The 14467-nt window shown below is 57.4% G+C and overlaps 6 protein-coding genes across 6 annotated transcripts; 3 read left to right on the top strand and 3 right to left on the bottom strand.

The window, feature by feature from the left end:
* Positions 1-455: 455 nt before the first annotated feature.
* Positions 456-1654, top strand: B0I36DRAFT_375897 (uncharacterized protein; the record flags this gene model as incomplete). Its single annotated transcript, XM_046160410.1, is given in 3 exon segments — positions 456-832; positions 846-1059; positions 1187-1654. 3 exon segments carry the CDS (start codon positions 456-458, stop codon positions 1652-1654), a joined length of 1059 nt encoding a protein of 352 aa, XP_046009134.1.
* A 792-nt stretch (positions 1655-2446) lies between these two features.
* B0I36DRAFT_151044 (uncharacterized protein) lies at positions 2447-3387 on the bottom strand. Its single transcript, XM_046148510.1, has one exon. It carries the CDS (start codon positions 3221-3223, stop codon positions 2672-2674), a length of 552 nt encoding a protein of 183 aa, XP_046009133.1. The 5' UTR covers positions 3224-3387; the 3' UTR covers positions 2447-2671.
* Positions 3388-4061: 674 nt separating this feature from the next.
* B0I36DRAFT_365559 (uncharacterized protein) lies at positions 4062-4884 on the top strand (the record flags this gene model as incomplete). Its single annotated transcript, XM_046159159.1, has 2 exons — positions 4062-4241; positions 4390-4884. The coding sequence occupies 2 exons, from the start codon at positions 4062-4064 to the stop codon at positions 4882-4884; spliced, it is 675 nt and encodes a 224-aa protein (XP_046009132.1).
* An 850-nt stretch (positions 4885-5734) lies between these two features.
* Positions 5735-8098, bottom strand: B0I36DRAFT_351856 (uncharacterized protein; the record flags this gene model as incomplete). The annotated part of the gene is made up of 4 exons (XM_046157054.1): positions 5735-6783; positions 6911-7194; positions 7343-7729; positions 7896-8098. The coding sequence occupies 4 exons, from the start codon at positions 8096-8098 to the stop codon at positions 5735-5737; spliced, it is 1923 nt and encodes a 640-aa protein (XP_046009131.1).
* Positions 8099-9569: 1471 nt separating this feature from the next.
* Positions 9570-11239, bottom strand: B0I36DRAFT_150962 (ICE2-domain-containing protein). The gene is made up of 2 exons (XM_046148509.1): positions 10559-11239; positions 9570-10500 (listed from the first exon to the last, which is right to left on the bottom strand). Exons 1-2 carry the CDS (start codon positions 11081-11083, stop codon positions 9706-9708), a joined length of 1320 nt encoding a protein of 439 aa, XP_046009130.1. The 5' UTR covers positions 11084-11239; the 3' UTR covers positions 9570-9705.
* A 744-nt stretch (positions 11240-11983) lies between these two features.
* B0I36DRAFT_329440 (uncharacterized protein) lies at positions 11984-14455 on the top strand. Its single transcript, XM_046154715.1, has 3 exons — positions 11984-13061; positions 13150-13934; positions 14053-14455. Exons 1-3 carry the CDS (start codon positions 12230-12232, stop codon positions 14146-14148), a joined length of 1713 nt encoding a protein of 570 aa, XP_046009129.1. The 5' UTR covers positions 11984-12229; the 3' UTR covers positions 14149-14455.
* The last annotated feature ends 12 nt before the right edge of the window (positions 14456-14467 follow it).

Genomic DNA, 14467 nt, shown 5'->3' with positions numbered 1-14467 from the left:
TACCTGACATCTATTCTCTCTCTCTCTCTCTTTTCCTGTACGTATGTGGGTGCAAGACGCCCCTCGCAAGTATCACAAGCAATGCATCATGGTGCTTGAGGCTGGACGGCATTAGAATGGAGGCAAGCGAGACGGTTGTGTCCGCGATGCGGGCACGCTCGTCGAGGCCAGCGGCTCCCGAGGCCCGGCCTCTACACGGCGGCGGCTTCATCGACATGATATAAAAGCACACGACTTTGCTTGAACATTGCTTATATTTCCAAACCATCTCATCATCATCATCATCATTTCAACAGCTCAGACAGTCCTCTACTTCAAATTCATCGCACACTACCTTGCATTGACACGAAGACTCTCCCCGAGAAAACAACCATCTGTACAAACCAACCATTTCCTCAGCACACTTCCTCGGTATCGTTCACATACATAACCGAATCCACGAGGAAAAAGCAAGAATGTCGACCTTCAAGTCTCCCTCCCCCTTCCCTCTCCAAGGCCGCTACGCCGACGGCAACAGATGGGAGACGCTCCGCGGAGCCGGCGACGACCGCCCGACCGCGCTCCAGATCATCAAGGACGAAGGTCTGGTCTCCGCGCTCGCCGACAAGGTCATCTTCGTGACGGGCGCGTCCTCCGGGATGGGGCCGTACATGGTCCGCGCTATAGCGGAGACGGGGGCCACCATCTACGTCGGGGCCCGGGATGTCGACAAGGCCAGGAAAGCCATCGGCGAGGACCTTGTCGCTGGTGGTAACAACAACGGCAGCGGCAGGGTGCACATCCTGCATCTCGACCAGGCAGACCTCTCGAGCGTGCGCGCGTGCGCGGCCATGTTCAAGAAGCAGTCCCCGCCGGCTCAACATCCTCATTAACAACGCCGCCGTCATGCGCACGCCCGAGCACCTCACAAAAGACGGGCTCGAGCTGCAGATAGCGACTAACCACCTGTCGCACTTCTTGCTCTTCTGGCTGCTCAAGGACGTCATGCTGGCCAGCGCGACGCCAGAGTTCCCCTCGAGGGTGGTCAGCATAACCTCCGCCGCCCACAAGTTTGGGCCGGTCGACCTTGAGGACTTGAATCTTAAGAAGGACGGCGCATATGACTCCTGGAGGGCATGTAAGTGTTTCCCCTTTTTCAACCCCTTTATCACAAAATGGCAACTTGTACCCCATAATTATGGACCAGTTCTCTGATATCTATCCCTCGGAAAAAATATACTCCCAGTCCAAGGTTTCAAACATCTACATGACCTCGCAAATCACTCGCCTCTACGGCGACCAGAAACTCTACGGCTTCAGCGCGGCGTCGGGCAGCTTTGTGAGCCCGAACCTCAACCAGCACAGCACCGCGGAGGAGCAGAGCAGCTGGACGTCGAACCCTAGGCTCGTCGTGTCCCTTTACAGCTTCGAGCAGGCGTGCGCGACGGTCGTCTACGGGGCCGTGGCGCAGGAGCCCGTCGACTTTGTGAAGGGACAGGACCGCGGCAAGGGCGAGGCCAGCACGGGTCTCTACCTGGAGGGCAGTGCCGTGGCAGGACCGCTGCCCAAGGACGCGGTGGACTTCTTCGAACACGGACATACCCCGTGGGAGTTCGACGCGGACAAGGAGGCCAAGCTGTGGGACTTGAGCAAGAAGCTCGTCGGCGTCGAGTAGACAGACGATCAGGACCGTGGATAAGATATCGATTGACTTCGGTATGGGCCTTGGAAGATTGTACAATTATGGATAGTAGTAGAGATTGACGAATATAGACTTGATGAGTTGTTTTGAACTTTTGGCGGATGGCAGCAAGGTCCCTCCCTCTGCCTGTTGGCCTCTTCATACCTCTGCCTTCAGCTGCGTTAGATCAAACATGATTCGTGAGGCTTGATGAACATTCTCAAGGACACAATGGCTCTCGTGCATGGCGCAGCGTCGCGAACATATCCCCCATGGTAGCTGCTAGTGCTATAGATTACCGTTTCTGCTGGCATTGAGCTTCTGGGCGCATGCCAGTTGGCAAGGTCATGGTGCCATCCTGACCGACGTCTGTCAAGATCGCCAGGAGGCACAGACAAGAGAGATGCACCCCACACTGGAGTTGCAGTGGAAGTGGATCTCCGCTCTTTGGGCTGCGCTGGCTGGGAAGCCACACCGGCCAGCCGGCTTGGGAGGCAAGCCATGTACCATAGTAGAAGTGTCGGAGTGCACCCAGACCCTTTCTGGTCTTCTTGACCACTGACGCCCGCGCAATGAGTTGAAGAAGCAGCATGTCGTGTGAGTGCGTGCAGACGATTTCGACAGGGATGGCCGCCTCAGGGCTGACCACTGGGTGAGACTTGGCCAATAATCGAGGTTCAAGTGGAAACGTGGACCTATTGGTGCTGTCGAAAAATGCCCCTCCCCATGTACGTCCTTAGCTTAGTGTATTGTAGTCTCACCGGTAAACCTTGGAAGGCCCGGGCAGCTTGAGCTTGAGCTTATACTTTGTGAAGCTTTTTGAGGTTTACAGCATCCAAAGCACCATTGCCAACTGCTCTGCTCGTCATTTTGCAGCACAGACGACGATGCCTGACGGGCAATGCTATAACGGTGACGGCTTTGAGACGGTCCCATCACGAGAGGTCGACGCCATGATGCCAGCCGGTGAGGAGCTTCGGTGGTGTTGAGCGCCGGAGTGAGAAACGGGCATCATGCATCCCGACAGATAGCTGCCGGGCGCACAGTAAGATAAGCCCGCCAATGGGCAGGGGCTTCGGCGAGGAGGAATGCCCGCGGCGACTGCATCCACTGCCTGGTTGCGATCGACGGCTCAGGTTGCCTGTGTCTTGTGTCTCTCTGGTGTCTAAGCTGACTGAGCAGAGCCCTCGAAGCGCTTCTAGAAAGCGGAACCTGGCCAACCCTGCGAGCTTGAGATTGAACAGAGCCCAGCTGACCGCTTCTTTCAGGGGGCCTAGAAGCTGGTATTATTGCGGTTGTTGTCATGGGATTTGGCAATGCCTGCTCAGGCGCACCGGGGAAGGCGGGTGGACGTCGCCCTGTCAAAGTGTAATGGCCTGGCAGGGAGGCAGGCCCCCTTTGTTCAGGACGTACAGTACATGCCGGCAGGTTGGAGCAGGCAGTTGACCGAAGCTCCTCAACGGGTGGGAAATGCCAGCCAGGTGGGGGATCCACCCGCTGATAGCGATGCAGCAGTGGCCGCGATGCCAGTGACGCCAGCCGCCGACGGACAAGAGCCATCATGGCCGTTGTGCACACTGCAGGCAGATAACCATGTATCTTGTGTAGCTGACGTGTTGGTTGCAGAGCTTGTTGAGACTGCAGCTACACTAGGTAGGCAGGATTCGAGGTTGAGCACAGCCGCTGTTGTAATGGAAGAGGATGATGACGACCACTGACCGCTTGCTGGAGCGAGGCCATGGAGCATGCCCAGGTGTACCTCGATAGCTCTAGAAGCTCGCTCTGCTAGTGCCTGTTTGTACCTGGATGGGCCCCACGCCCAGCTTGGCTCGCCTGGCAACACACACGGCCCTGGCCCGTCCGGGGTTCGCGGGCCCCGGCTAGGAGACAAGCTAATTATCATTCTGGCGATTTCAACAGAATTGCATCCGCCAATGCCAGCACCGTCTGTCTTGGGGATCGTCTGGCCTGGCTGGCCGTGCGGGTGGGTGGATAATGGACCAGACGGACAGCACACGGACTCTCCACTCCGTGACCGGCGGCGGTGAATGCAGCAGGAGCCGCCCACCCCGTCGGGCGTGCCTTCCCCAGCACAGCACACACACACACACACACACGCAGACACGCAGTCCCTAACCTTCTTGATGATTGCTGGCCGCCCTCCTCCTCACTTGACTCACCAGAGACCGGGCTGCCCTCCTCATTGCCTTTTCCGTCCTCGTACAAAACCCGTCCCGTCCCTCCCGCGTCGTCCTGCCCACCCTGCCCTCTGCTCCTCTGATACTTCTTCATCCTATTCCAAGTCTTCTTTGCCCTCGCCGCTACGTATAAGCCGCCTTAACCTCAACCTCAACCCCAGCCCCAATAACATAACGTTCTGTGAATTCACATAACTTCAGCAATGACTGGCCCCCGCGTCACCGTCCGTGTCTCTCAGCTTGTGCGCTCCATCAGCACTTCGCCGGCCACCGCCGTGCCAAAGACTGCCAACCAGGGCACCATCATCACTAGCTCAAAAGCAGCCGCCCCTCTTTCCCGCAAATATGCAGACCTTCTCCGCGAGAGGAACATAGAATGGGATGTAAGTCAATCAACACTTAATAACTGTCGCAATCTTTCGCTGTGAATTGGTGCCTCTGCTTCTTCAGCAGCGCAAGGAGCTCGACAATTCTGACGCGAACCCCCCCCCCCTTGTCAGCCATGGCCTCACTAACACCAGCTTCCTGCAGTCGGCCCATCCCCGCTCCATGACCACGCGGTCTTCCAACCGGCCACACCCTCCCCCACAGAAGCTGCGTCTCATGCAGACTTTCTCCACAACAGGTCCTGTGGCTGCCACCGCCGTCGCTGGCCTTGACCAGGTCGTATTGCCGGGGGCCGTGGCTTTTGACGCCGCCGGCACTCACGATCCATATGCCAGCATCCGCGTTCCGCTCCTCCCCGACAACCACTTCGGCTCTCATGCTCCCGAGGTTGCGGACGGCCCGCTCCCCACGCCCGAGATCAGCATCGTTGCCGCGAACCCAGAGCTGGTGCAGGCCGCCGCTCTTACAGAGGTCGAGGGCATGAACATTGATGGTGTCGAGCTCAAATTTGTCCATGACCCGGAACCCCGCTCTACCTCTGATCAGTCTGGCGGTAGCATGTTGCAGGACATTTGGAAGGGCCTTGTCGACGACGTCTTTCCCGAAACCAGCAAGACCGCTGGCAAGGCCACCGCTTGAGCCCGGAAAAACTCCGTTTAGCCGAGCGCATGTGACAGGATGACCTCGGAATGAGACCGGGACAGCACCGGCCAGCGTCATGACAACTTATCAATGAGCGTTGTTGTTTTTTGAGCCCCTCCTCGCCGATGTGCTGTGATGCACATCGGGAGAATCCGGGGACCGTGGGCGGCAAGGGCTCCTTCAGCACAAGAAAACTAAAGAAGACTCTTGCCCTCATGACTTTGTCTTAGCATATTATTAATGGCGCGTGTCTCGTCTCACCAGCCTGGCAGTTGATGGAACTGCCTGTAACAAGGTTGGGACCAAGCAGGGACATCTCGCGAGCGGTGACCGAATCTAGGCCCGCTGTTCATCTCTTCATAGCAATAACGAACAAACAGTTGCCAGTGTTGCAACACCCCCTCATTCTTTTGGCTCCTAGAGATATCTATGGCTCGTTTCAATGTGATGATCACTCTGACTTCAGGATGTATAGTTTTTGTAAGCTATGGTCTACCACGATGTCGGACGTGGAGGCTTCTCTCTCGGATACTAGATGAACAAGATTCGCGGGTGATTTGTTGCGTGAGCACACAGGTCGGATTCTTGGTTCGCTAGACATACGGGATGGCATGCCTGTGTCGGGCGTGATTCGTGTTTCGTTACAAAAATGCGATGAATATTCTTGGACGCTTCATAAGTCGTGAAGAGAAATGCGTAATATGTCGTAAAAACATCATGCTGCCGCGTTCAGCAAGTAATCCGCACTTCCGCCGGGAACTTTAAAGTAGTCTTTCTGTTGTTACTCTCCGAGCCGAAAGACCCTTGACGTTCCCTCCCGGAAGCAGTCAAAAGGGGAATGGATGCTTTACTTAGCCCCGAACGCACTTGGGGGGCCAATCTTCTGGCTATAATGCCTCTCCCCGTCACCGCTGCCGGCACGACCATTGTCGGGCGTTTTGCGCTGGGCCCTGTCCTTGACGGCGACCCACCACCTGCGCAGCGCGGCCTTCCACTCCTTCTCTACGAGCAGGTACACCATGAGGCTCATGGGCACGGCCACGCAGAAGTAGACCCAGAAGGTGGTGCCGAGGGAGGGGAGGTTGTCGGTCATGCTGAAGAAGCTGGAGACGAAGCTGAGCGGGGCGAAGATGACGGCGAGGTAGGTGAGCCGGCCGAGCTGGAGGTTGTGCTCGGCGGCGCGCTGGGTCTCCTCGATGGCGGTGACGGCCGTGGCGACGGCCGCGATGCGCTCCGTCCGGCTGAGCAGCTCGGTGATGCCCTCGGACACGAGGGTAAAGTCCTCGCGGAGGTCGAGGATCGACTGGCCCGGTCCTCCTCCTCCCCTTCTTCTTGCTGCTGCTTCTGTCGCACTGCCACCGCCCGGTACTTCTCCTTCTTCTCCTTCTCCTTCTCCATATAGTCCTGTGTCTGCTCCGCCGCCGCCGCGGCTCTCCTGCACCGAGGACCACGGATGAACCCTCCGGTCCCTGCGGAACAGGACCTTGTGCGCCTGCGTGACCATGGTCTTGTACATCGGGATGCGCCTACGCCAGGTGTGCAGCTTGGCGAGCGAAGGCCCAATGGCCTTCTGCGACTCGTGCCGGAAGTCCTCGCGCTCAATCTCCCACTCGATCTGGCCCAGGCGGGCCTGGATGTAGCGCGACACCGAGAGCCACTCGGCGCAGTATATCTGCAGCATGCGGAAGGCCATGACGCGCGGGTCCGCGGCGATCTCGGCCCGGGCGTGGGCCGGCATGCGCCGCGTCCAGTGCAGGACGTTGTCGAGGAGGGACTCTGTCGTCGGCGCCGGAGTGTGCCTGACTTGCGACGAGGGCGCGGGGGAGTCGACGAACGGCCGGTAGCCCTTCCAGAGCGGGAAGCCTGCCTTGATTGTTGGGTCTACGAGCAGGACCGCTGTATATTTTTTTTTCGTACAGTCAGCTCACGATGCATTGTGATCTTTTAAAGACAGCTGGCCCTCTGCAGAAACTGCCGCCGTTGGGGTTTGTCCGGTCAGGGAACGGGTGATGGCCAAGCTTACCTACAGCTCCTCTGCCGTCCTGCGCGGGTCGCGTCCAGAGGGAGAACTTGCTGCGCACGAGGGCCACGACGCTTCCCTCCTTGTCGAAGATGGCCTTGTGCGCGCTGTCGTCGTCGATCCTGCGTAGCACGTTGAAACGCCCGGCGTCCCTCTGCGCCTCTGTGAACTCGGCGTGGTTGCGGAAGAAGCGCGGCTGCACGTATGTCAGGTGGAAGAACGGCCTGTCTCGAGACACGATGTCGAGGTCCGGCAACTCGACCCAAGGGTCTTGCACGTTGGACCAACTGGATTAGACATGTCAGCAACTTCTGGTCGTTATGATGTCAAAGACAGAGAGAGCTTGGAGTTTTCAAGAAGGCCTGCCGCACTTGTTGAGGAAAGTAGACGGATTGTAACAAGGAATGGGAAAGAGAAAAAAGTGCAAACACGTACAGATAATCACTAATCTGCTCCCGAAAGAAAAGAGGATCAATGTCAAGCTGGAACCCAAGCCGCTCAATGACCTCCCGGGACAAGTCCTCGACCACATATAGCCGGTGGACATTTGCCGCGAGGGCCTTCTGGTCGCTCAGGGCCCCGTCCAGGCTTTCGAGGTCGTTGATCCGGCGGATGCTGGGCTCCGCAGACGGCGCAAAGTCCACGGCTGCCGCGCGGACCCGGTGAGCCCGCTCGTCCCGGATCTCGTCGAGGTTGTCGAGGTCCTTGAGCAGGTCCCATTTCGCGGGTGCGGTGGTGACTTCCATCCAGTTTGAGAGATACCGCAGGTGAGGGAAGGCCAGCTGGATCTTCTTGATGTGGCTCAGATACGGCCCTGGAGCTCTAGAGACGGGTGAAAATCAGCGCCAATCCAGCGAATGCCCAAGTCAGAGTACACAGGGCAGCAGCCTGCTGATGACTCCGTCGTCTAAAGCACATGCCTTGGTTGCAGTGATACCAGGCGGCCGCCGTATAGTAACATGCAGCACAGAGAAAGGGTGCAACATACTTTGAAAGCCCGGCGGACCATTCCATCTCGGCACTGGTAGGCACGCGTGCATAGATGTCGCCAATGTAGAGTGAGTCGCCATGCCCGCGATCTGGCAAGAGCAAGTTCTTGTCCAGGGGCTCCTCGGTCCCCGGCTGGCGCGGGAGACGCCCCCGAGTGTAGATGCGCTTCAACGCCCAAGTGGGCGTGTCCTTGAACGTCATGCTGAATCTTTGGATGCGGAATTTGAACACAAGAACCGTGAAATGCTGTGCCGAACGTGAGAAAGTGAAAAATAGCTATTTGAGGTGGTCGACAGGATGTTTCGACTAGTCGTAGAGCATGGCAGCCACCGCACACAAACCCCGAGAAACAGTGAGGCCGAAAAGCAGTCGTAACGGGGTCAGAAGTTCATGCCTCGTGAGATCGTAGAATCATGACAAAATGCTTTGCAGCAGCAAAAGAGTTCAAAGTAAAACAATGAGTGCAAATCATGCGGGCACCGAGGCGAAGAGGAACGCCAAAGACTGAAAGGAACAAGCCCGTGGATAGAAAAATAGTCGTCAGCCCGTCTTAGCATGGGGCCCCCTGCCTGCCTGCCTACCTCAGTCTCCCGAACGACTGGGGGCTGAAAGACAATGGGCCCAGGTAGTGAGTGGTGAGGGGAAGGTGGCCCAACCAACAAAGAGAGGCGAAGCTTACTTACAGCCTGCCGAACGCTTATGCAGGCTATTCCCAATGCTGCAATGTGCAGATCTGCAGCCTCTTGTCTGCCTCGCCATATCATGTGGCAGTGCGCAGCTTGCGTGTGCTTGCGAGAACTAGGGAGGAGGAGCCTGCCTGCATAGTGCATTGTAACATGTAGGCATAAGCACGCAAAAAGATGGGTACTCAGGAGAGCACACAGCATGGTGCTATGCTACTTCTGCCACTCGTATGGGATCTGCACGTTGACAATGGTGCCGGTAGGCCTGCATGAAGACATTGATCGTCAGACTACGACAGGGCTGTTCACGATTCAGGCCCGAGCCCCGGCCAGGCTGGTCTCGACGTAGGAGACTAGAAACAAATACTTGCGCTACGAGAGTGTCCGGGTCCCTGCTTCAGGTGAGCAACGTCGGACAGAAGACAAAGTGGCGAGGCTGGGCGTGGAGAAGTTTGGGGGTCCTTTTGCTGCTTTGGTCCTGGCTACGCTAAGCGGGCGGCAGCGGCCCGCCCGGGGCGGCATGTGCTTCTTTTGGGGTAGCTTCTTCAGAGCCCGTCGACCTTCACACATCAGTCGCATCGATACATTTGTCAGACTCGTCAGTCAGCGGCATACTCCTGACATTGTGTCGCGTTAGCAATGCAAATGGCCTTTTGTCCAATCTGATTGGTCAATATTGCTATCGCTTCTCCACTGGTATAAGGTCCTCTCGCCCGGCTAGGGCTAACGGAACTTAAGACAACAGGAAGTATTCCCGTTACAGAGCCTTGACGAATGATACTAAACTCGGGAAAAAAAGGACGAAAGAAAAGAAAGACAATATGATGTACGTCAGTGGTATACGGTTCCGTCATTCCCCAAACGCCAATAAATGCGTGATTCCCAGCCTGGGAACATTAGTCTGCTGTTTCCCATTACTTCCCTCTCCTGCAGAGACTGTGTAATCCTTCTCGGCGTTCAGCTGACTGTCATTCCCCCCGCCTCCATGATGATTGGCCGCTGCGGAAACGCCTTTGGTTGCCTGGGCCAAGCCATCTGTTGGGACCTGATTGGATTCACTTTGCGTGCTCCATCAATGTCCTCCTTTCGACATTGTAGATTTGATAATATGGCGTCTCGCGCTGATCAGTCCACTTTCCAGTGACCGCTCATGCTACCATCGGAATCGTCGCTGCCAAGATACAACTCGATGCCGTACAGGAGCATGGTGATACCGACATTGGCCCAGCGCCAAACGTTGCCTCCGGCGTCGCCGTGATGCAAGGTCCATCCCTCACCGCCGTCGCTGGTCGAGAAGTGCTGGTTTAGTAAACTCGTGTAGACCGCAATAAGTATTGAAGGCGAGAAATAGGACAAGAAACCGAGAAGCTGGTTGGCACTGTCCGAGTCGTCCAGGGACGGTTCCAGCATGACCGCACCGGCGCCGGACTCACGAACCGCAGGTATTATGCGGGTGGCGCAGTAGAAGACAATGATACGGTATATCAGCGAGATCATAACCGACGGCGCGATGGTCTGGAAGGCCGCATGGAGGAACGTGAGGGAGGAGTAGACGGCAGACGGGAGTGAGCCGAGCAAGTGCAGGAATGTCGAATAACTCGCCATGATGATGGGTGGCAACGGCGGGAACTCAGGCTGGCCAGCCATCTCTGCAGCGGCTGCAGCTTGGGCCTCTGGCGACTGCACGTAATCTGTGAAGATTTGGTAGACACAGAGCACGACGTAGGCGAACAACAATGATGACTCAACCGGATTTCCGCGTCCACTGCCAATGCCCATAGCGCCGAGGAAAAACGCAGACGTGACGGTGACACCAATCAGCGTGGCGTCTACATTGTTGAGAGTCGGGAATCGGGCAACACGCCACAAAAAGTAGACAGCAGTTGCAATGACTGAAGCGGAGAACATCAGGAGAATAAGCTAAGTAGGCGTTAGCAAGGTTTATGTACTTTGAGGGAAAATGATCGCGGCTACATACCACCCAGGTGTCGCTTCGGCCTCTGTTCACCAGATATCTTGACAGCTTGCCGGCGGCTTGAATCACCAATAGGGTGCAGAAGCCCTCAAGAAGCTGGAAGACAGGTGTCGAGTATCTCAAGCTCTTGTCCCATACACCAAGCGTGGCCGACTCCAGAATGCCGCCCGTACCAAAGAACCAGTTTGTCCATGTCGAGGTATCTGCACGTCGACCAAGGCCGCCAATCGTCTTTGATACCCAGTCCGTGCTATTAGCGTCGACGGCAAAGCTATGAAGAGACCAGATGAGCAGTGTCGGGATGACAATCCATTGCGAGGCCTGGAGGGTCTTGGTGACGGTCCACCTCACTCGCGACTTGTCTGGCGTGAGGAGCCGCGCAGTGCTGTACAGCAAGTAGAAAGAGAAGATGGCAAGACTGTATGCCAGGCCGCTGTCGCGTCCGCCCACGTCAAAGCATATCGGTATGGATAGGACTATGGTGAGGAGGTAGACGGCGCTCGAGACTATCCGGAAGAGCCACCACATCGGCGCGTTTTCGGTGGCAGCTGCCGCGCCGGGAGAGCGAGGCGTCTGACCAGTATGTGCTGGTTACTAGCTGCAACCTTGAGAACCCGATCTTTCGTAAAGACACCCTGGCCTGAAGACGCGGGGGGTCGCACGAGCTGTCGAGCTTTGAGACTGGAGCGCGACCAGGATCTATATGGCAACGAGACCACAAGAACTAGCTGGGCCGTGAGAAGAAAAAGGACGGCGCTGGCGGAGTCGGGACAAAACGCGGTAATGTCATGAGCGCACAGGCGGGCGTGTCCGTGGAGGGGCAGCGGGCGTGTGGGCCGCTTCAAAGCCTGAAATTGTCGGTAGTGGTGATGCGGTGAGCTGGATGTGGAGGTGGCGGAATAGCAAGGGCTTGGAACGACTGCAGTCTGCTCAGGCAGGAGCGGCGTGACGGCTGATGATGATGATGCAGCAAGGGTCGGCGGCTTGACGAGGGACTGGGGAGCGCGCAGTCAAAGACAGCCGTCGAGGATGGGATGTGCGCAGAGAGGACTGGACGACCAGGGAGATTTGGTGATTTTGGCCTGTGACCAGGGTGCTGTGATCGTGGAAAGGAACAGCCCAGCCAGCCCTGGAGGACAGGGCAGGGCAGGCAAGGCACCACCCACCAGCCACTGATGCGCGGTGGGTGGGTGGTGACCGGCCGGCGGGCCAAGGGGCAGCACAGCACAGCACAGCACAGCACAACACAGCACATGCGGCCAGGTGGCTTGTACCAGACCTTGTGAGTGCGGATCCGCACGTGGCTCAGATGTGACAAGACACCTCAATCACAAGCCAAATTACACCAGCTCCACCGTGACATGTCGTCCCTGGCCAGCGGCCATCACTAGCTGTCCGCGCTTGTCTGGCTAGCACTTTGTAGCTCGGCGACGCTTTCTTCCCTGGAGCCAAACGGCCTATCTACACTACCTTACGGTAATAGTTTGTGTCGGCTAGCCTAGGGCAAGATGGCCAGGAATTGGAGAAATTGTCTCCCGGCCGCCGATAGCCTCGCCGGCACCCACCCATGCCTTCCCCACTTGTCACCAACGGAACGCGCTGAGCTCTGTTACGTAGTACATCATTTTGCATGGCGGATCGCAACCCAATTCGATCACGAATGCAGAGAAGCGAATGCGCCCACCACAAGGCACTACTAGTACATTGAGCCTCTCAACCTTGTCACTACCTTTTGGTTTCTTTGGCCGTCTGCATCTCTCCGAAACTGCAACCCGCCTAGCCAATGCTCTAGCAAGAATGCCTGAGCAGGGTCCGCCGCCGCCAGCCCGCGCTGGCCTCTCTCTGTATGCGAACCTTCTCGACCCAGGCGCCTCCAGTGACCAGGCTTCGATATCGAGAGCACCTGTCGTGTCGCGCGAAGCTCTAGAAGCCGTCAAGGAGCAGGAAGCAGCTTCTGCGAAACGGCCAATCGACGCCGCGCTCCGCTTCCAGCCCCTCCACCAGATCCGCCGCCCACAGCAGAAGACCCAAAAGCCAAAGGCATTCCCCAAGGCAGCGGCGGCGGCGGCCCCGTCTGCCGCAGCAAGCAATGCCTCCGTGCCGCCGGCTCCTGCTGCTCCCGAGGTTGCCAGCAATAGTGCGCCTACTACTACTACTACAGCAGCACCCGCAGCGGTTTCCCTAAAGCCAACCCTCGCCGACTGGCAGGCCACACAAGAGGAGGACGAATGGGTGTACGGAACTGGCGACAAGAGGCCCCGCGGCGGGCGGCGGAAGAAGAAGGGGTCCAGACGAGGTAACGACGCGCCGGTAGAGACGGACTGGAACGAAATCTACGACCCGTCGCGGCCGACCAACGTCGAGGAGTACATGCGAAGCGACGAGCGAGTTCGCGAGGTTCAGGAGTGGAAGGCGCTGCTGTACAGGCATCGACGGCAAGCAGACCGGCAGCGGAGCAAGTCTTGGAGCAGTGACGAAGATACAGACAGGACCCCGGCATTACAAAGTAAGTGCAACAAAAGATATGGCGCTCGAGGAGCAAGTATGATGAGACGTTTGACTTCGTCCTTTGCTGACTTGACGCTGCTCGTCAGATCAACATCCTCCTGCTGGTTACAACTTTGCGCCACCTCCAATGTCGCCGCCTAGAGCCTCAATACCAGATGCCAACACTGGTGACGACGCCTACATGCGTCGCCTGGCGTTGTCTCAGGGCAATGCTGTTGCACCACCGCCACCTGTACCGACCTATTCAAACTCTCCCCCGCCGCCGCCGCCACCCGAACCACAACCAGACACAGCGACCATCTCTCGAGCCCCGGTCCGATACACGCAGAGCGATCCTGCTGCGCGGCAGGAGCCCGGAGCAGACCCAGACGCCATGGACGAAGACACGCCCCAGGACGATGAGGATACCGAGCTGCGCAGCAACCGGCCAGGACAAAAGGGCTTTGCAGCGCGGCTGATGGCCAAGTATGGCTGGAGCAAAGGCCAAGGCCTGGGCGCCGAATCAAGCGGCATCCTGCAGCCCCTCAAGGTCCAGGTCGAGAAGCGCAAGAAGAATGAGAACGGCGGGTACGCGGAGCCCGGGGGCCGCGGCAAGATTGTCGCCCCCAAGCACGCGCACAACGCCTCGTCGTCGTCGTCACAGCAGCCCCCCTCCACGACGGAGAGCAAGTTTGGCAAGACGAGCAACGTCGTCGTCCTGCGTTCCATGCTCGAGGGCATGGAGGACCTGCAGGCCGAAATCGAGAACGGCCTGGGCCAGGAGATTGGCGAGGAGTGCGGCGACAAGTATGGCCGCGTAGAGAGGCTGTTTATCGACATTGAGGGGAAGCAGGTGTACATCAAGTTTACTGATGGGGTATCGGCTCTGCGGGTAAGTTTTTGTTCCATTTTTCCCTTTTTAAGCCTCGGGTGCCCTGGAAACAGCTCCTCAAGGCGTCCAACCATCATCATCATTACCGTGCTGACCTCCGTCTTCACCTGACTGCCAGGCCGTAAACGCCCTTGATGGCCGGATATTCGCGGGCAACACCATTGTACCGCAATTCTACGACCCAGACAAGTTTGAGCAGCGCATATACGAGTAGTCCGCTGAAATTTCACTTGGCCATCTTCTTTTGGGTGTGAGACGACACCCGCTCACATGGCAGGCGGAAATTTAAGAACTGACTGAAAGAGGGAGGGAGCCATACGCGTAGAAGAATGCATAGAAGAATGCTCCGTATAGTCAGCACTTTGTGTGCCACGTGCGTATTTTCGGCAGGGCGGCTGGTCTATGCAAGTTGTCACCGCCCCACAGTGATCAACTTCTCACGAACAGTGAAAGACACATCCGCAGGCATGACCGAAGGAAACAAAACCGTGCTTAAATATACAGGATGAACTCACAGATATCACCGGTGTCTA

Source organism: Microdochium trichocladiopsis (genome assembly GCF_020744255.1).
Source record: "Microdochium trichocladiopsis strain MPI-CAGE-CH-0230 chromosome Unknown B0I36scaffold_8, whole genome shotgun sequence".
Classification (NCBI taxonomy): domain Eukaryota; kingdom Fungi; phylum Ascomycota; class Sordariomycetes; order Xylariales; family Microdochiaceae; genus Microdochium; species Microdochium trichocladiopsis.
This window is presented reverse-complemented; position numbering and strand designations above follow the sequence as displayed.